General features: G+C 60.7%; 1 protein-coding gene across 1 annotated transcript in view; it reads left to right on the top strand.

Annotated features, from left to right (window-relative positions):
* Positions 1-219: 219 nt before the first annotated feature.
* The window catches only part of SLC25A13 (solute carrier family 25 member 13), a 36,162-nt gene continuing 16,742 nt past the window's right edge, over positions 220-19,639 (top strand). Inside the window, exons 1-3 of the mRNA XM_052000504.1 lie at positions 220-312; positions 6,957-7,010; positions 15,593-15,735. Coding sequence (XP_051856464.1) covers positions 298-312; positions 6,957-7,010; positions 15,593-15,735 — 212 coding nt within the window. The 5' untranslated portion in view covers positions 220-297. The remainder of the gene's footprint in view (positions 313-6,956; positions 7,011-15,592; positions 15,736-19,639) is intronic.

Genomic DNA, 19,639 nt, shown 5'->3' with positions numbered 1-19,639 from the left:
CCGCCCCGCCCCCAGCTCACCTAGGCTCCTCCCAGATTCTCCTCTAGGGACACTTTCGCCACGCCCCCAGGTGTCACGTGCCTGGAGACGCTCCGCCCCTCTTACGTCACGAGCCCAGCACCTCCCCGATCCGGAGAGCGGTGGGTCACGCGCCTGCGGGTGCAGCCAATGAGCGCTAATACCCCGTCCCAGCCAGTCATCACGTGACCCGTACGCTGCTGGGACAGGCAGTGCGCGCGCACCTGTCCGCTGCCAAGAACGCGCCTGGCGCCTGCCCACAGAGCATCCTTGCGGAGCATGGCGACCGCCAAGGTGAGCATGGAAGACCGGAGGCACGCGGGAGCGCGTCCTCGTGGGAGTGGGGAGCACGGAGGGGTTGGTCCCGAGAAGAAATTGAGATTCTCCCCTACCTAGAAGGGGCAGGAAGGGTCTATTCTTTCCTTCCCTGGGGCTCCTCGCCGGTCCCGCTGTCCCACGGGAGACGGACGGAAGGAAGGAGGAAAAAAGTTCCCCCGCGGATTTGGGGGGGCAAAGTGGGCGGGGCCAGACGCGAGGTTGGGGTGCGGGGCCCTTGGGCTGCTGAATTGCGTGCCAGGTGTGGATAGGTGTCAACAATGACTGTCAGTCAACAAGCATTGATTAAGCGCTTGCTGTGTGCCAGGCACTGGACTAAGTGCTGAGGAGAGAAAAAGAGGCAAAAAATGATCCTTGTCCGGGGGTGGGGGGGGGACAGTCCCTCTGTACGAGGTAATTAGGAAATGATTAAGACTCAAGCAGAGGGGTGAGGGGCTTCCTGTAGAAAGGGCGATTTTAGCTGGGATTCCGCGGAAGTCGGGGAAGTCAGTAGTTATAGGGAGGGCCCCAGCAAGGGCTGTTCTCGGGATAGCCTCGGAAGAGCTTTGATTGCCAAAATTGTACCTGGGAGCAATAGGGAGCTCCTGGAGTTCACTGAATAGGGGGCGGTTAGATGGAGCAGGACGGTAGAGATCGGCAGCCTCAACACTGCTCTTGACTTGTCGGAAGAAGAGGGCTGTCAGTTTCAGAGATGTAGCCTTGGTTTGGGTGAAATAGACATGTCCCCCTGTAGGGAGGGGAAGCCAAGAGAGGAGGGGGTGTCAGTTTCAGAGATGTAGCCTTGGTTTGGGTGAAATAGACATATCCCCCTGTAGGGAGGGGAAGCCAAGAGAGGAGGGGGTGTCAGTTTCAGAGATGTAGCCTTGGTTTGGGTGAAATAGACATGTCCCCCTGTAGGGAGGGGAAGCCAAGAGAGGAGGGGGTGTCAGTTTCAGAGATGTAGCCTTGGTTTGGGTGAAATAGACATGTCCCCCTGTAGGGAGGGGAAGCCAAGAGAGGAGGGGGTGTCAGTTTCAGAGATGTAGCCTTGGTTTGGGTGAAATAGACATGTCCCCCTGTAGGAGGGGAAGCCAAGAGAGGAGGGGGTGTCAGTTTCAGAGATGTAGCCTTGGTTTGGGTGAAATAGACATGTCCCCCTGTAGGGAGGGGAAGCCAAGAGAGGAGGGGGTGTCAGTTTCAGAGATGTAGCCTTGGTTTGGGTGAAATAGACATGTCCCCCTGTAGGGAGGGGAAGCCAAGAGAGGAGGGGGTGTCAGTTTCAGAGATGTAGCCTTGGTTTGGGTGAAATAGACCCCTACCTTTGCAGGGGGTGGAGGAAAGTTGGGAGGAAAGGGAAAGTCCCTGTGTCCCCTGGGGGAGCCTGGTGCCCTTGGCAGAGATGGGAAAAGTAGAAGGGGCAGGGATTGGATGTGTCTGGGAGACCTCCATCTTGAGGAGTCTTCCAGAGGCAGTCAGCAGCAAGAACCTGCCCGGCAGTGCCTCTTAACTCCCTGCATCGCTTCGGTGGGTGCAGTTATGTCACGTTCCGTTGACGCTCAGGATGTCTGCCCAGTTTAAGGCCATTAACTGTCACACCGTCATTCGTGGATGCTTCAAAGGCAGTTTTTTCTCCATGAATAAGAATGGAAAATTTCAGCCCCACTTCGGGATCCCTTAGCATTAACGAGCCGTTCCTCCTATCCGAAAGGTGATTGGGAAGCACTTGGGTGAGGGGGGCTTCAGTCCTAGACGGACAAAAGTATTGTCTTGCCATCCTGAGAGACCCGAGTAAGGCTGTGATTCAGGACCTTCAGGAATGTTTCCTTGCTTAGAAACAGCAGCAGCAGAAATTGGTTTGGGGGAGGAGACCGAGCACTGAAAATGAAGGTGGGGGGACAGATGGGCAGCAGAGAGGGGTAGAGCCGGAAAAAGTTAGCTTTCAGCTGTGAGAGGTGGCCGGGGTCCAGCTGAACCGGGATTCATGTGAGTTGGGGATGCCGGAGGGATCATGGGATTTTGTAGGTCACGGCAAGGCGCTTGGCAGCCATCTGGCTGGGGGAGATTAGCAGCTGACTCCGTGCCGAGTGGAGGACAAAGAGGGATGGACTTTTGTTCCTATTTACACACACTGTGCCTGGTGGAGATAAGAAATCTGACAGTCACCGGTTTTTAGTCCTTGGCAGTGAATTTTTATCTTGTTTGACAATATTTGGGGAAAGAAAAAAGCCAGTCCAGGTTACGGTCCCAAGCCTGGGATCTGACGGGATCGGGGGCACACCGCGCTCGTTCTTGTGATTTTTCTTCCGGTAGGGCGAGACTGAAGGAGAGCTCTGTGGTGGGGGCGAGTGCCCTCCGAGGGGACTCCGTGCGGCCTTTAACTTAGCCCCTTGGGAATTACCCCTCAACCTCGCCTGTGCCCTGTGGCGGCGCTCCCCAGACAGTCTGCTGCGAGCATGTATTAAGTGCTTACTGTCTGCGGGTGCGAAGGAGACGGCTTGGGGCAGAACTGGTCACTGCTGGGGATGGAGCCTTCCGACCCTCCCTACTTTCCCTGCGCTGACTTTCCCTGTTTGTTACTTGTCACCAGGTAGTTACTTGTAGCCCAGTGAATGTGCCCTTGGGGGCTCTTGCCTGGATTGCCCTGAAGGATCTGTCCAAGTGCTGAGCACCTGCTGCTGCTCTCGAGCCCGCCCTTCTCCTTCGCTCTTGCAGTTATTTCCTTGTTGTTCCCCCCCACGTACCAGGAGCTCCTTGAGAGCAAGGAGAAGGGTCTGGCTGCTGTTCGGACCCTTCCAGGGACTGGTGACACAGGTCTCTGGGAAGGGCTTTCTCTTGGGAAAGGAGCTCCAGGCAGTCTTCAGAGGTGATAGCCACCCCCTCTCTGCGCTCTCCGGGGATAGCCCGTCCCCTGCCTGGGAGCCTCTGCCCGGGAGTCTCTGCCCCTCTCCCCGGGCTCTTGGGATCTGTTTCCTTCCCTGATAACCCATTGCTGCCCCATTGTGAGAGTGTGTGTGTGTGTGAGAGAGAGAGAGAGAGAGTGACACACACAGAGGCAGGCACAGACTGAGACTTGTTTCTCAATAGAAAGCCCTGCCTTAGGAGCGGGCACTTCATTTGTGTTTTGCTGCCCCCTCGGCGCCTTCCCGAGTTTCCTGCCCTCCCCCGGCCCAGACCCTGCCTCTCGGTGCCCGCTGCCGGAGGCCACGGCGGGCACATGGCTCAGAAAGGAGGGGCTGCCCCGGCGTGCCCCCGAGCTCCGGCCGCTCCCTCTGCCTCGGAGCTTGCTCACTCCCGCCCTGCCGGCCGCTCTTGCCCTCGAGGGGCACATTGTGCTCCAGCTCGTCGCAGAGGGGCCACCTGGCAGTGCCATCCATGAGGCGCCCCCAGCTGGGGCAGCCCTAGGGCAGGAGCAGCTTTCCTGGGGGTCGCCCTTGGGGGCAGGAGGGACGAGAAACCAGCCCACCTAGAGAGGGCGGAGCCTCGCTGACCCAGGCCTGCTGTTGGGGTGCTGGCTTTGCCTGGGGGCCTTGGGGGGAGGGGTGGGCCTGTGGTGTGGGAGGCCTGGGAGGGGGCCGCGCCCTTTGTGAGAGCCTGAGGCCCTCAATCCTTTGACCTTTTTGCCTCCATCTCTGGCTTCCCTCCCTTGGCTTCGGGCCCTGCAAACGCACCTTTGAAATTCCCGCTGCAGTGAGATGCCTGGGAAAGGCCTGGAGCCCCGGGATGTGGGAGTTAAGCAGGATTCCTGCTCTCCGTAAATCGGCCCAATTCCCCCACCCCCCCTTTTGGGCAAACTCCTGTTCCTTAAAGGGGAGACCTCGAGGCCTCCTCCCCCTCCTCCTCCCAGCCCCCTTAGTGCCCTAGGGAAGGGGAAAGTGCCTTTCTCTCATCTTTGTGCCTGGAGCTCCAGGAGCTTCAGATTGCTTGGCGCAGCCCCCGACAGTTCTGGAAATCACATCTGCTCCTCCATCGCTGCCGACCTGTGTCTTCCCGGGCCTGTCACCGTGTCTTACCTGCCCTCCTCCCCACCCCGGGGGCTCCTGCCCGGCTCTCTCGGCCCCCAGGTCCCCTGGGAGGACTCCTGAGGGCCCGGGGGTCTCTGAAGGGCTTATGGGCCTCCCTTCCCTTGTGCCCCGGGGGCAGCCTCCCTGCCGGGACCCAGTGGCATTCTGCTTTGTTCCGGGGAGAGGCTAAGAGAGCCGGGCCCTTCCTCACACCCATTTCCTGTCCGGGGCCGGATTTGAACCCAGGCCTCACGGCCATGTGTGTGACCCCCAGACTAGGACCTTGCTGTTCCCTGGGGATCTCCAGATGCGCCGGGGCTGCCAGGCTGGGGGCAGTGACTGCTCTAGGACTCAGACCCCGGCCCCACTGTCCCTGCCCTGGGCAGCGTTCCTGCACAAACCGGACTCATCCTCTCAGCTCCGATTGTGGCCCTGAGCAGGTTCTGGCCTCCCCCGCCCTCCCTGCAAGTTGGGGTGGGAGGAAGATGGGCCTGGAGGCGGGCTCAGCATGGCCGGGGTGGGGCTGGAGACCCCTCCTATCGGCCCCCTCCCCGCAGGCCTCCTGGCTCTTCCACCCCAAGGCCGGGGCCTCCCTCCAAGCACCCACTCAGTTTCTGGGCCCATCCCGGGGCTCTCCCAGTCACCCAGGAAGCCCCCGTTGTCCCCCGGCTCCCTCCCTGCTCCGACCCCCCTGCGCTGGGCTGGGAGAGGGGCTTTCTTCCCCTCGTTCCCCCACGCCCCAGATTTGTCCGAGGGCGCCTTGTCTCTCACTCGGTTTTGCTTCTCCTGCATCCCCTTAGCCCCCCGAGAGCCGCCCGAGCCCAGGGGAGAGGAGGGGGAGGACTCAGGTCAGCGGGGGTCGAGTTGTCCGGGCCGGGCCTCCTGCCTCTCCCATTGGCCGCGGTTCTGGGAGGCCGGGGCTTTCCCGGCTCTCCCCTTGTCGGGGGCGGGGCTTTCCTGGCTCCGTCCTTCTCTCTGTCCGTCCGGGTGTGTGGGAGCCCCTCTCGCCCCTCGGGGGCATCCGCTTGGGTTCTGGTCCTTGGCGCCCTCTTGGGTTCTGGTCCTTGGCGCCCTCAGTGTCTCACGGCCCTTGGGGGGGGGTCATGACCCTGGGGTCTCCGGACCACTTCGCAGCTTCCCAGAATGAGGGCCTCCGGGCAGCTAGGGGGCGCAGTGGGTAGAGCACCAGCCCCGAAGTCAGGAGTTCCAATCTGGCCCGGGACACTAACACTTCCTGGCTGTGTGACCCTGTGTGACCCTGTGAAGTCACTGAGCCCCAATTGCCTCAGCAAAGAAACAAAACCCCTCTGGCTCTTGTCCCCCCAGGCTGCCCCGGCGGCTCCCCAAGGCTGGGATTGTCTTTGGGAAGAAATTTTCTTTCTTTTTTTTTTTTTTTTTTTTTGAAATTTAACTTTTTTTTTTTAATTTTTATTTAATAATTACTTTATATTGACAGAATCCATGCCAGGGTAATTTTTTACAGCATTATCCCTTGCACTCACTTCTGTTCCAATTTTTTTCCCCTCCCTCCCTCCACCCCCTCCCCCAGATGGCAAGCAGTCCTTTACATGTTAAATGGGTTACAGTATATCCTGGATACAATATATCTGTGCGGAACTGAACAGTTCTCTTGTTGCACAGGGAGAATTGGATTCAGAAGGTAGAAATAACCCGGGAAGAAAAACAAAAATGCAGATAGTTTACATTCGCGGGAAGAAATTTTCTTACTGGGATTTCTCCCCCCACCCAAAAAAAAAAGGTCAGATTTTTTTGACCACCGCCCCCTGTCTGTCACATCTAAAACTCGAACCCGAGTGTCAGGTTTCTATATGACTTTATCGTCTTTGACCTTGAAGCAGCTCCGTGGCTAGTGCGAGGTCAGGGGCTGTTCCGAGGATCAGGGAACTCGCAGTCGGTGCCCTCTGCCCTTGGATTTCACTGTGCCTCAGTTTCTTCACCTGTAAAATGGAGCCGTCCCCCGCCGCCAGAGTTATTGAGACAAGTGGAAATGCTGTGTGCCAGGAGGCTCCCCTGGTTAGCAGATGCAGCGCGGGGAGAGGACGGTGCGCACTCCGGGATCCGCTCCCTTAGGGAAGCCCTTGTTCTGGGCCCGCCGAGGGTCCGGCCGGAAGGTCCCTGATGGCCCTTTCTGGGGGCTTCCTCCCCCATAGAGCAGATCTCTCGGGAACTGTGGGCCGAGTCTTCTGATGCTGTAGCCCCCGGGCCTGTGCCTGCCAGGGGATTCCGGCCTTTGCAGTGGCCGTTTCCGGGGTCCTGCCCGAGACCTTAGCTGGCCTTGTGACCCCTCCTTAGCCCCGAGGCTCCCGGCCTTGCGCTTTCCAGGAGCCTGGGATAGCCCCCGACTGCGCCCCAGAGCTGGGCCTTCCCTAACAAGTGGTGTGTGGAATATGGGCAGCTCTTGGAGAGCCTCAGGTGTTAGAGTGGGGGGCAAAAGGTGGCGTCCTCAGACCACAAAGTCTGAAAACGCCCTGCCTTGGCTTCTCCTGCAAGGATCAGGTTACGTTGCCTGCAGGTCCATCTCTTGATTTCAACCCATGTTTTTCTCCTGTCTGCCCTCCATGTATCAGATTTATTTTAACATTACAAATATCTGTTTTACAGGTGACTTTAACCAAGAGGGCGGATCCGGCCGAGCTGAGAACAATCTTTTTAAAGGTCAGTACGGAGGAATCTGCCCGCTCCCTTGCGTGTGGGCCCGGGTGCTCCCTTGCCCGTGAGTGCTCCCTTGTGTGTGGGCCCGGGTGCTCCCTTGCCCGTGAGTGCTCCCTTGCGCGTGGGCCGGGTGCTCCCTTGCCCATGGGTGCTCCCTTGCGTGTGGGCCCGGGTGCTCCCTTGCGCGTGGGCCTGGGTGCTCCCTTGCCCATGGGTGCTCCCTTGCATGTGGGCCTGGGTGCTCCCTCGAGTGTGGGCCCGGGTGCTCCCTTGCCCGTGAGTGCTCCCTTGCGTGTGGTCCTGCTCCCTTGCGCGTGGGCCCGGGTGCTCTCTCGAGTGTGGGCCCGGGTGCTCCCTTGCCCGTGAGTGCTCCCTTGTGTGTGGTCCTGCTCCCTTGCGTGTGGGCCTGGGTGCTCCCTTGGGTGTGGGCCTGGGTGCTCCCTTGGGTGTGGGCCTGGGTGCTCCCTTGTGCGTGGGCCCGGGTGCTCCCTTGTGCGTGGGCCCGGGTGCTCCCTCGAGTGTGGGCCTGGGTGCTCCCTTGGGTGTGGTCCTGCTCCCTTGGGTGTGGGCCTGGGTGCTCCCTTGGGTGTGGGCCTGGGTGCTCCCTTGCGCGTGGGCCTGGGTGCTCCCTTGCCCATGAGTGCTCCCTTGCGTGTGGGCCTGGGTGCTCCCTTGCGTGTGGGCCTGGGTGCTCCCTCGAGTGTGGGCCCGGGTGCTCCCTTGCCTGTGAGTGCTCCCTTGTGTGTGGGCCTGGGTGCTCCCTTGGGTGTGGGCCTGGGTGCTCCCTTGGGTGTGGGCCCGGGTGCTCCCTTGTGCATGGGACCCGACTGCTCAGACCCGACTGGGTCCAGACTCCCGTGGGTGACATCCCCAGAATCGTCCGGTGCTCAGGCTTCCGGGCTGCCAGCCAGAAGCACACAAAAAGCCCACCGAGGCCTCTGACCGTGTGTGCAGGGGAAAATCGCCTGGAGGGAAGTGCCCGCTGACTTTCCTGACTTGGTGCCGTGAAATCCCACCCGGAGCCGGCCACGGAACGATGCCCTGGCACCTGGGCAGTGGCCGCGCCAAGGCGGGGAGGAGGACACGGCAGAAACTCACTCTGGGAGCGGCCCCACGTGGTCCCAACCACGGTGGGGAAAGGGGGGCGGGAAGAAGTCTCCTGCCACCGGTGACTTCTCCTAACGACAAGATCACGGCCCCCTCTGGCCCGAAGAGCCTGCCCGGCCCAGACCCAGAAGGGTGGCCCGTCTTCAGGGTCTTAGGTCCAGAAACCAGGGGTTGCTGCAGGGAGTGTAGAAGCTCCCCCGCTCGGGCCAGGAGAAGGGCGGCGAGGGCTCTTCCCCCCGGTGCTTCACGGTTCTGAGGACGTTCTTGTTAACCTCGGGACAGAAAAAGGCTCCAAGTTTTGTTAAAGGCAAAACAACACGATTACTGCTTGCTCTCAATGAAATGGTGCCGAGACTCGGCAGAGAAACAGTGGGGGGCAGTCCCTTCTGGAAAGGAGCAGCAGCTGCAGAGTCGAGGGGAAATGGGATTAGGAGCGTCCCCATTCAGAGTCGCGAGAAAGTGCCCACGAGTTTGCACAGTCGGAGAGAGTTAGAGTCTGTGGCCGATAACGAAAGGAGCAGCGTCACCCACGTTAATTTGTGGATCGAGTGCCAGAGCAGTTCACCTGGGGAGACGACACTTGCCAGAGCTAGACACGACACTGGCTCCTGGAGAGATTCTACCACGATTCCACAGCAGGCCTCTGTTAACCCCTGGAACAGCCGGTGCCGTCCTCCAGCTACTGGCTAAACGGTTACCCAGCGCGTAGCTTGTTACAGGGAGCCACGGAGGGCTCCGAGACTGAGAGGGAGACTCTTACGGGCGTCCTTTCCCAGAGCCACCGAAGGGTCCCCGAGACTCAGAGAAAGACTCTCACGGGCGTCCTTTCCCAGAGCCACCGAAGGGTCCCCGAGACTCAGAGAAAGACTCTCACGGGCGTCCTTTCCCAGAGCCACCGAGGGCTCCGAGACTCAGAGAAAGACTCTCACGGGCGTCCTTTCCCAGAGCCACCGAAGGCTCCGAGACTCAGAGAAAGACTCTCACGGGCGTCCTTTCCCAGAGCCACCGAAGGCTCCCTGAGACTCGGAGAAAGACTCATGGGCGTCCTTTCCCAGAGCCACCGAAGGCCCCGAGACTCAGAGAAAGACTCTCACGGGCGTCCTTTCCCAGAGCCACCGAAGGCCCTGAGACTCAGAGAAAGACTCATGGGCGTCCTTTCCCAGAGCCACCGAAGGCTCCCTGAGACTTGGAGAAAGACTCTCACGGGCGTCCTTTCCCAAAGCCACCGAAGGCTCCGAGACTCAGAGAAAGACTCTCACAGGCGTCCTTTCCCAGAGCCACCGAAGGCCCCGAGACTCAGAGAAAGACTCTCACGGGCGTCCTTTCCCAGAGCCACTGAAGGCTCCCCGAGACTCGGAGAAAGACTCTCACAGGCGTCCTTTCCCAGAGCCACCGAAGGCCCCGAGACTCGGAGAAAGACTCTCACGGGCGTCCTTTCCCAGAGCCACCGAAGGCCCCGAGACTCGGAGAAAGACTCTCACGGGCGTCCTTTCCCAGAGCCACCGAAGGGTCCGAGACTCAGAGAAAGACTCTCACAGGCGTCCTTTCCCAGAGCCACCGAAGGCTCCCCGAGACTCAGAAGAAGACCTCTTGTGGGCAACTTTTCCAAAGCCTGAAAGTGGGCAGCAGAGAGGCAGGAAGTTCCAAACTTCTCTGGAACGGAAGCCCGGGTTTTTGACGGCGGCGTTCTTCCCCGCGTCGTGTGTCTGCGAGTTGCCCAAGCACAGTGAGGCCCCAGGGCCCCAGCGGGAGGAGCCCTTTATGGGACGGGTCGGTCTGATCTGCCTGGACTGGCCGATGAGGGCCCCTGAGGAGGAAGGAGGGGTGGGGTCCTCAGCAGTGGGTGAAGATGGAGAAAAGGCAGAAACCGGGATGCAGTGAAGGCATCGAATGTAGGGAGGAGGAAATATATTGGTGCTAGCGGAAGCCATCGGATCGTGAGAGCGCTGTAAGATTGGGGGAGATGTGGGGATGTCTCAGGAGGAAGTGGGGAGATTGTGGACTAGGGAGGGCGTCTGGAGAGGCAGGATGCAGTGGGGCCCCTCGGGCGTGTGAAGGGGCGAGGGCAGGGTGGAGGGGGAAGGAGGCAGGGCTCTGGCCCCCAGCTTGCTTTTCGCTGCCGCGTCCGACAGGTCTTGCCCGGGGCCGTGGGGGCTCCCGGAGGGCTGTGGGGCAGGTGGGCCGTGGGGAGCGGGAGAGCCCAGGCTGCCTCGCTGTGGCGGGGCTCCCTCTGACTGTGCTCGTCTCCGGCCGGTCAGAAGCGAGGGCGGCGATAGAGCCGGGAGCGAAGGGGCCTGTGGCGGTTGCTAGGTCACAGTGGTACCAGGAGAACAATTCTAAGCTCGGGTGAGCAGCTGAGAGAGGAGGGAGAGAGGAGCGGCCAGAGAGGGAAGCCCACGGGCACAGGGGCTGGCCGGAGGAAGGCGTTTCAGGGGCATGGCCAGAACGCCCGGCCCTCTCTGTGTGTGACTGGGACACTGGGGGGTCATGGTGTGTGAGGGACCCCAGGATGAGGTCAGGAGCTGAGGGGACAGTCAGTCCAGGTGGCGAGGCGCCTCCGAGGTGGGCGTCTAGTCCGAGAACCAGCTCTGTCGGCTCCAGGCGTCTCATGGGAGACAATGGCGCTGCTCAGAAGAGTCGGGAAGGCGAGGAGCTGTTCTTGAGAGCCTTCCCTGCCCAGGTCTGCCCCCATCTGGAGCATCGTGCCCCACTCTGGGATTCCTTGTTGGGGGGGCACTGACGAACGAGAGGCTTCTGAGGGGACCGTGGGGAGCCCCTCGTTCCTGCTGTCGGAGGAGAGGCGCAGACCTGGGGGTTTGGGGGCGGGTTGAGTCAGAAAAGAGGCAGGAGGGCCAGCGTCCTAGGCCTGTATGTCCTGGACCTGTGTGTCCTGGGCCTGCGTGTCCCTGGGCTTGCGTGTCCTGTGTCCTGGGCCTGTATGTCCTGGGCCTGTGTGTCCCTGGGCCTGTGTATCCTGTGTCTGCATGTCCTGTGTCTGCGTGTCCTGGGCCTGCGTGTCCTGGGCCTGCATGTCCTGGGCCTGTATGTCCTGGGCCTGTGTATCCTGTGTCTGCGTGTCCTGTGTCTGCGTGTCCTGGGCCTGTATGTCCTGGGCCTGTATGTCCTGGGCCTGTATGTCCTGGGTCTGCGTGTCCTGGGCCTGTGTGTCCTGGGCCTGTATGTCCCTGGGCCTGTATGTCCTGGGTCTGCGTGTCCTGGGCCTGTGTGTCCTGGGCCTGTATGTCCCTGGGTCTGCGTGTCCCTGGGCCTGTATGTCCTGGGCCTGTATGTCCTGGGCCTGTATGTCCTGGGCCTGTATGTCCTGGGCCTGTATGTCCTGGGCCTGCGTGTCCCTGGGCCTGTATGTCCTAGGTCTGCATGTCCTGGGCCTGTGTGTCCTGGGCCTGTATGTCCCTGGGCCTGTATGTCCTGGGTCTGCGTGTCCTGGGCCTGTATGTCCTGGGCCTGTATGTCCTGGGCCTGTATGTCCTGGGCCTGTATGTCCTGGGCCTGCGTGTCCCTGGGTCTGCGTGTCCTGGGCCTGTATGTCCTGGGCCTGCGTGTCCCTGGGCCTGCGCGTCCTGTGTCCTGGGCCTGTATGTCCTGGGCCTGTGTGTCCCTGGGTCTGCGTGTCCTGGGCCTGTATGTCCTGGGCCTGTATGTCCTGGGCCTGTGTGTCCCTGGGCCTGTATGTCTTGGGCCTGCGTGTCCTGGGCCTGCGTGTCCCTGGGCCTGTATGTCCTAGGTCTGCATGTCCTGGGCCTGCGTGTCCCTGGGCCTGTATGTCCTAGGTCTGCATGTCCTGGGCCTGCGTGTCCCTGGGCCTGCGCGTCCTGTGTCCTGGGCCTGTATGTCCTGGGCCTGCGTGTCCCTGGGTCTGCGTGTCCTGGGCCTGTATGTCCTGGGCCTGCATGTCCTGGGCCTGTATGTCCTGGGCCTGCGTGTCCCTGGGTCTGCGTGTCCTGGGCCTGTATGTCCTGGGCCTGCATGTCCTGGGCCTGCATGTCCTGGGCCTGCGTGTCCCTGGCCTGCGCGTCCTGTGTCCTGGCCTGTGTGTCCTGTGTCCTGGCCTGTATGTCCTGGGCCTGCGTGTCCTGGGCCTGTATGTCCTGGGCCTGCATGTCCTGGGCCTGTATGTCCTGGGCTGTATGTCCTGGGTCTGCGTGTCCTGGGCCTGTATGTCCTGGGCCTGCATGTCCTGGGCCTGCATGTCCTGGGCCTGCGTGTCCCTGGGCCTGCGCGTCCTGTGTCCTGGGCCTGTATGTCCTGGGCCTGTGTGTCCTGGGTCTGCGTGTCCTGGGCCTGTATGTCCTGGGCCTGCGTGTCCCTGGGTCTGCGTGTCCTGGGCCTGTATGTCCTGGGCCTGCATGTCCTGGGCCTGTATGTCCTGGGCCTGTATGTCCTGGGCCTGTATGTCCTGGGCCTGCGTGTCCCTGGGCCTGTATGTCCTAGGTCTGCATGTCCTGGGCCTGTATGTCCTGGGCCTGTATGTCCTGGGCCTGTATGTCCTGGGTCTGCGTGTCCTGGCCTGTATGTCCTGGGCCTGTATGTCCTGGGCCTGTATGTCCTGGGCCTGTATGTCCTGGGCCTGCGTGTCCCTGGGTCTGCGTGTCCTGGGCCTGTATGTCCTGGGCCTGCGTGTCCCTGGGCCTGCGCGTCCTGTGTCCTGGGCCTGTATGTCCTGGGCCTGTGTGTCCCTGGTCTGCGTGTCCTGGGCCTGTATGTCCTGGGCCTGTATGTCCTGGGCCTGTGTGTCCCTGGGTCTGTATGTCCTGGGCCTGTATGTCCTGGGCCTGCGTGTCCCTGGGCCTGTATGTCCTAGGTCTGCATGTCCTGGGCCTGCGTGTCCCTGGGCCTGTATGTCCTAGGTCTGCATGTCCTGGGCCTGCGTGTCCCTGGGCCTGCGCGTCCTGTGTCCTGGGCCTGTATGTCTGGGCCTGCGTGTCCCTGGGTCTGCGTGTCCTGGGCCTGTATGTCCTGGGCCTGCATGTCCTGGGCCTGTATGTCCTGGGCCTGCATGTCCTGGGCCTGCATGTCCTGGGCCTGTATGTCCTGGGCCTGCATGTCCTGGGCCTGCATGTCCTGGGCCTGCATGTCCTGGGCCTGCGCGTCCTGTGTCCTGGGCCTGTATGTCCTGGGCCTGTGTGTCCCTGGGTCTGCGTGTCCTGGGCCTGTATGTCCTGGGCCTGTATGTCCTGGGCCTGTGTGTCCCTGGGCCTGTATGTCTTGGGCCTGCGTGTCCTGGGCCTGCGTGTCCTGGGCCTGTATGTCCTGGGCCTGTATGTCCTGGGCCTGTGTGTCCCTGGGCCTGTATGTCTTGGGCCTGCGTGTCCTGGGCCTGCGTGTCCTGGGCCTGTATGTCCTGGGCCTGTATGTCCTGGGCCTGTATGTCTTGGGCCTGCGTGTCCCTGGGCCTGCGCGTCCTGTGTCCTGGGCCTGTATGTCCTGGGCCTGCATGTCCTGGGCCTGCGTGTCCTGTGTCCTGGCCTGTATGTCCTGGGCCTGTGTCCTGGGCCTGTGTGTCCTGGGCCTGCATGTCCTGGGCTGCATGTCCTGGCCTGTATGTCCTGGGCCTGCATGTCCTGGGCCTGCATGTCCTGGGCCTGCATGTCCTGGGCCTGCATGTCCTGGGCCTGTATGTCCTGGGCCTGTGTGTCCCTGGGCCTGTGTATCCTGTGTCCCAGCCGAGGCGGCTCCACAGTGGGAGGCCCCGAGGCCGCCGCCCACCCATCTGCTGGTCCCAGAGCCGTGTGCGGGACACCCGGAGGCCGGCCCCGTGCCAGGGGACGAGTCGCTCCCATCGGGCTGCCTTGGGAAGATTGTGCAGATCGCCTGCGGGAGAGGGGGCCGGAGCCTGGGGGCCGAGCATTCCGGCAGCGGGCACAGCCCCGGAAGAGGTTTTCTGGAGAACTCTAGCACTAACCTGTGCCCCCGAGACCCTGGCCCAGGACCACCCGCACCCTCATCGGAGAAAGGGCCGAGCAGGAACGTGGAGGCTCAGAGGCAGCCCCTGGGTGTTCACGGGGACTGTTTGTGGCCGAGCCCCCCGAGCCGGCGCTGGTCGGCCCGGACATGTTGGGACCCCAATGTAATGGTTCCTCTGGTCCTCCCGGGGCCCAAAAAGCCACAGTCCTTCTCAGGGAGGTGAAGAAGGGCCAACAGCTTAACCAAGAACCAGCCTGGAGATCCAGGAGGCCATGGGGCAGCCCTCGGGCGCAGGAGGTGCTTGTCTGGGTCTGCTGGCAGTGGTGTGGAAAGCCTGGGGCAGATGGGGGGGGGGCGCTAGAGGAAACCAGCCAAATGAACTCTACTGTCCAAGCGCCTCGGAATCAGGAGGTGGCCCAGTGGGACTTGCATGGCAGAGCCTTCCCGTAAAGTCTCTGTGGTGCACAGTGGGGCTCTGGTAGCACGCAGTGGGGCTCTCATAGCACGCAGTGGGGCTCTGGTAGCACGCAGTGGGGCTCTGGAAGCACGCAGTGGGGCTCTGGAAGCACGCAGTGGGGCTCTCATAGCACGCAGTGGGCGCTCTCGTAGCACGCAGTGGGCGCTTTCGTAGCATGCAGTGGGGCTCTGGTAGCACGCAGTGGGGCTCTGGTAGCACGCAGTGGGCGCTCTCGTAGCACGCAGTGGGCGCTTTCGTAGCATGCAGTGGGGCTCTCATAGCACGCAGTGGGCGCTCTCGTAGCACGCAGTGGGCGCTTTCGTAGCATGCAGTGGGGCTCTGGTAGCACGCAGTGGGGCTCTGGTAGCACGCAGTGGGGCTCTGGAAGCACGCAGTGGGGCTCTCGTAGCACGCAGTGGGGCTCTGGTCGCACGCAATGGGGCTCTGGTAGCACGCAGTGGGGCTCTGGTAGCACGCAGTGGGGCTCTCGTAGCACGCAGTGGGGCTCTCGTAGCACACAGTGGGGCTCTGGTAGCACGCAGTGGGGCTCTGGTAGCATGCAGTGGGGCTCTGGTAGCACGCAGTGGGGCTCTGGTAGCACGCAGTGGGGCTCTCGTAGCACGCAGTGGGGCTCTCGTAGCACACAGTGGGGCTCTGGTAGCACGCAGTGGGGCTCTGGTAGCATGCAGTGGGGCTCTGGTAGCACGCAGTGGGGCTCTGGTAGCACACAGTGGGGCTCTGGAAGCACGCAGTGGGGCTCTCATAGCACGCAGTGGGGCTCTGGTAGCACGCAATGGGGCTCTGGTAGCACGCAGTGGCCCTCATGCCTTTCCCTTCCTCCTTTGCTGCCCATCTTTGTCAGGTGTGGAGGCAGCATTATTCTCCATCTGAATTTCCTAATTTTTTTTCTATTTGCTTTAGATCCTGACTCGCCCTGGGCTTGCCGGGCATGGGAAGGGCCTGCTGATTGTGGGCTCAGGGAGACTTCCTCTGGGACCGGAACCCTTAGGGTTGTCTCTTGTCCATCCTGCTACAGATGCCTCTTTCTTTTTGAGGTCAAATCAAACATATAAAGTAACTTTTTTGTTGTTAACAGTATGCAAGTGTTGAAAAAGATGGCGAGTTTTTCATGTCTCCAAATGACTTTGTCAACCGGTACCTGAACATTTTTGGCGATTGTCAGCCCAACCCCGAGACCGTGGAGCTCCTGGGAAGCGTGGTGGACCAGACCAAGGACGGGTATGTCGACTCTTGTTTCCCTGGGAAACGCTCTCGGAGAAGCGCCCGTTTGGAGGGGCTGGGAAAAGCTGTTGTCCCCTTGCATGGAGTTCCCCCTCTGACTAGTGAGCTGTTCTGCAGGAGACCCATCCTTAGGCTTTCCTCAGCTGTTGGGTCACTTAGGAATGGCCCTCGGGGCGCCGGCAGGTCTCCCCAGGCTCCCCCGCTGCAGGGGCAGATCCCGGCCTCTCCTTTGTGGGGTTGCGGGGGGCTCGGGTGTCTCCTCCCCAGACCCCCCCATGCTGGCCTTTTGGACACGTGTCAGCGGGACAGCTCCGTCACCGCTCACGAGACCCTGCCCTGAGCCTGCCCTGGTTTGGCCGGACTTGGTCTTCCCTGACCCGTGACCCATGACCTGGGCCGCCTCCTCGGTTGTGGGCGGGGGTTCTGGGGTCACCTGGGGGGCCGTGGCTGGGCTCGGACGGGGGCACTGTTAGGGGAAGCCGTCTTGGGCTCTTCTCGGGCAGCCATGATCCAGGGAAGCCCTTTCTCTTCTCAGTGGAGCCTTTGGGAATCTGGGCCCCGGCCCAGGCCGAGAGGCGACGAGCACAGAGGGGGGATTCGGATAACGGGGTGCTGCCCGGGGGGCCGCAGCCGTGGGGGCAGGCAGATAGTTGGGGCCGGCCGGGATGTGGGTCTGTAGTCATTGCCTAAAATTCAGAACTGGTAGGACTCAGTGGAGTCTGGGGGGGAGAGGGGGGAGAAGCATCTTGCTGGGCTGGGCCACTGATGCCCCCATGTGAAGTCCTGCCGGGGTTCAGGCTGAGCCGGAGAAAATGCGTTGCCAGGGCGATGGTTCTCCGCCTCCCCCTCCCCCAGCCGCCCCCGGCTGACATTATGGGTGTCCTGGAGCATAAAGAGCGGCCGCAGGCCCGTGTAATTGACTGAAAAATTGCCGCTGGGGGCCTGCATTGTGTGGCCATAATAGGAGTAAATGAAGACATGGCCGCTGCGGGGCCGCTCTGGGGGGAGGCCTTTGTGGACTGTGCTCTTTGAGGAGCCGCTACACGGAGAAGAAAATAGCGGGTTTAATTAACATGGAAAAACGGGGTTAATTTGAATTCAGCTGCCGGGCAGGCGAGCTGGCGTTGGGGGCGCCCGGCCTCGGCACTCTGGGAGGGGAGCGAGCCGACGCGGCCCCTCCTCCCGCCGGGGCTTGTGGGACGGGGAGCTGGAGGGAGTCTCGGACCCGGGGGAGCCTTGACCCTGCCTGGTGGAGGAGCCGGCCTCGTTTGGGTTTCGTTATTAATGAAGCTTTGATTAAAACCAAAGCAGGCAGTGAATCGGACCCCTCGACCTCCCCCAGCCGGCTTCAGGCTGAGAAGTGGAAGAATCGGACAAGAAGGAGATCCCGGCATTTCAGAGGCTGTAACTGTCTCAAACTCTCCAAAGCCGCCCTGCGGATGACGGGGCCCACGGCCAAAAGTGCCCCGGAAAAGCTGTGCCTGTCCCTCATTGGCGGGCCCTTGGGAGCGGGGGGCGGGGCCTTGGGAGTCCCCTTTCTCTTCCCATCTCGTTGTCATTGTGCTAATGGGGTCCGGTGCTCGGGGGGCAAATTGTGCCTCTAGGTCCCCCCCTTCTCAGACTCTCCCTTTATCCTTATAGTCGTTGCCGGCCCAGCGGCTGGGGGGGCCTTGTTGCCCCTTTCCCTTCGGGATGAGGGGGCCTCCTCCTTCTGGCCCCCTCTTCTCCCCTGGCTTCTCAGGTTCCTGGGCACTGCGCTCACATTCGGACGTCGGGTTCTTGGAAACTTGGGGGCCGGTTCCTTTTTAAAAATCATTGTTTTCAGTTTCGAGAAGTGACCCCCGGCTGGAGTTTTCCAGTTGGAACCAAGCCGAGGAAAGCCCCTAAGGTGATGGGGGTGGGGGTGCCGCAAGCAGGCTGGGGAACCCACGGAGCCCTTCGCAGGCTTATGGGTTTTGATCTCCAAGATACAAAGCGGCCTCACCAAGAAACCCAACCACACTGACCCGGGGTTGCCAACAGTTCTGTAGGACGGCCCTGGATCGTGACCCAGATTGGTGCTGGAGCAAAGCTGGGCCCACAGAGCTACGGGGCGGAGCTTCATCCAGAGCCCTCCTGGCTGCCTCTTCCCGGGGGGCGGGACAGGAACCCCTTGGGTTGGCCCAACTCTCTGGCTTCACGGCGGCTGCCTGAGACTGAGCTCCAGGCGGGCAGTCTGCCAGCGGCCCGGGCCAGACGCCCCTGGGGGCCAGTGCCACGGGGCACGCCGAGGATCCCCCCAAACATGAAGGGCTTTTCCTTTCCGGTCTCCCTCTCCGCTCAGGCCCGGCAGCGTTGCGTCCCCTCGATGGTCCGGCTGACGCTGAGGCCCCCGTGCTGTCCCTGCCTTCTGTCCTTTCCCTCTTGTTTGCTCATTGTTTGTGTACTGTGTTCTTGCCATCTCGATGGCTCTTCCTTCCTTGTTCCTCCAGCTAATTCTCTCTTTCCCCCCATCTTCTTCCCCTCTCCTTCCATTCTTTTAAAACCATCGGAACCACCGAACTTCTGGGGGCCTGAGTCGCCTCCCGGTGGGTGCGAGAGCAGTTTCTCCCCCTGGGGCCCGGGCACTGCTGACTCACGTGTCCCGTTTTCTGTTTCTCCTGGTCCTTAAAGGTCCGTTTTCAGCGCCGTGGCGCGGGGCTCGGCGGCTGTGGGCTCGCTCTCGGCCCCCAGCTGCGTGAACCAGACGGGGGTGACGGGCGCTCTCCTGCTGGGTTATAAGCCGTCACAGGTCAGGAGCCGGACGAAGGGCAGCCGTTCTTGTCGCCCTTTTGGCCTTTGGTTCCAAGCTTTTGGTTCCTGTTTTAGGCACTGGGTGTGAGCTTGGCTGCGGGCGGCACTTTTCCTTTTTCAGAATCCTCAGGCTCCTGACTGGACTCTTCTGGGGGTTTTTGTTTGGGGGTTTTTTTCCGGGGAGCAGCAGTCTTTTTTTTTTTTTTTTTTATAATAACTTTATATTGACAGAACCCATGCCAGGGTAATTTTTTACAACATTATCCCTTGCATTCACTTCTGTTCTGATTTTTCCCCTCACTCCCTCCACCCCCTCCCCCAGATGGCAAGCAGTCCTTTACATGTTAAATAGGTTACAGTATAGCCTAGATACAATACATGTGTGCAGAACCGAACAGTTCTCTTGTTGCACAGGGAGAATTGAATTCAGAAGGTAAATAACCCGGGAAGAAAAACAAAAATGCCAGCAGTTTATGTTCATTCCCCCATGTTCTTTCTTTGGGTGTAGCTGCTTCTGTCCATACTTGATCAATTGAAACTGAGTTAGATCATCTCTTTATCGAAGAGGTCCACTTCCATCAGAATACATCCTCAAACAGTATCGTTGTTGAGGTATATAATGATCTCCTGGTTCTGCTCATTTCACTCAGCATCAGTTCATGTAAGTCTCACCAGTCCTCTCTGTATTCATCCTGCTGGTCATTCCTTACAGAGCAATAATATTCCATAACATTCATATACCACAATTTACTCAACCATTCTCCAATTGATGGGCATCCATTCATTTTCCAGCTTCTAGCCACTACAAACAGGGCTGCTACAAACATTTTGGCACATACAGGTCCCTTTCCCTCCTTTAGTGTCTCTTTGGGGTATAAGCCCAGTAGAAACACTGCTGGATCAAAGGGGATGCACAGTTTGATAACTTTTTGAGCATAGTTCCAGATTGCTCTCCAGAATGGCTGGATGTGTTCACAATTCCACCAACAATGCATCAGTGGGGGAGCGGCAGTCTTGCCCCACTGGGCTTTGGGGCGCTGGGAGAGCCAGGTGATTGGGGCTGGCTCTCTGCTGATCCTCCGACAGGTCCCGTAGTTTGGCTGGGGGCCGCGCTCTCTGTGCTTCCTTG

Source organism: Antechinus flavipes, chromosome 5, assembly GCF_016432865.1.
Source record: "Antechinus flavipes isolate AdamAnt ecotype Samford, QLD, Australia chromosome 5, AdamAnt_v2, whole genome shotgun sequence".
In the NCBI taxonomy this organism is placed as follows: domain Eukaryota; kingdom Metazoa; phylum Chordata; class Mammalia; order Dasyuromorphia; family Dasyuridae; genus Antechinus; species Antechinus flavipes.
Note: the sequence above shows the minus strand (reverse complement) of the source record. Positions and strands in the feature narration are given on the sequence as shown.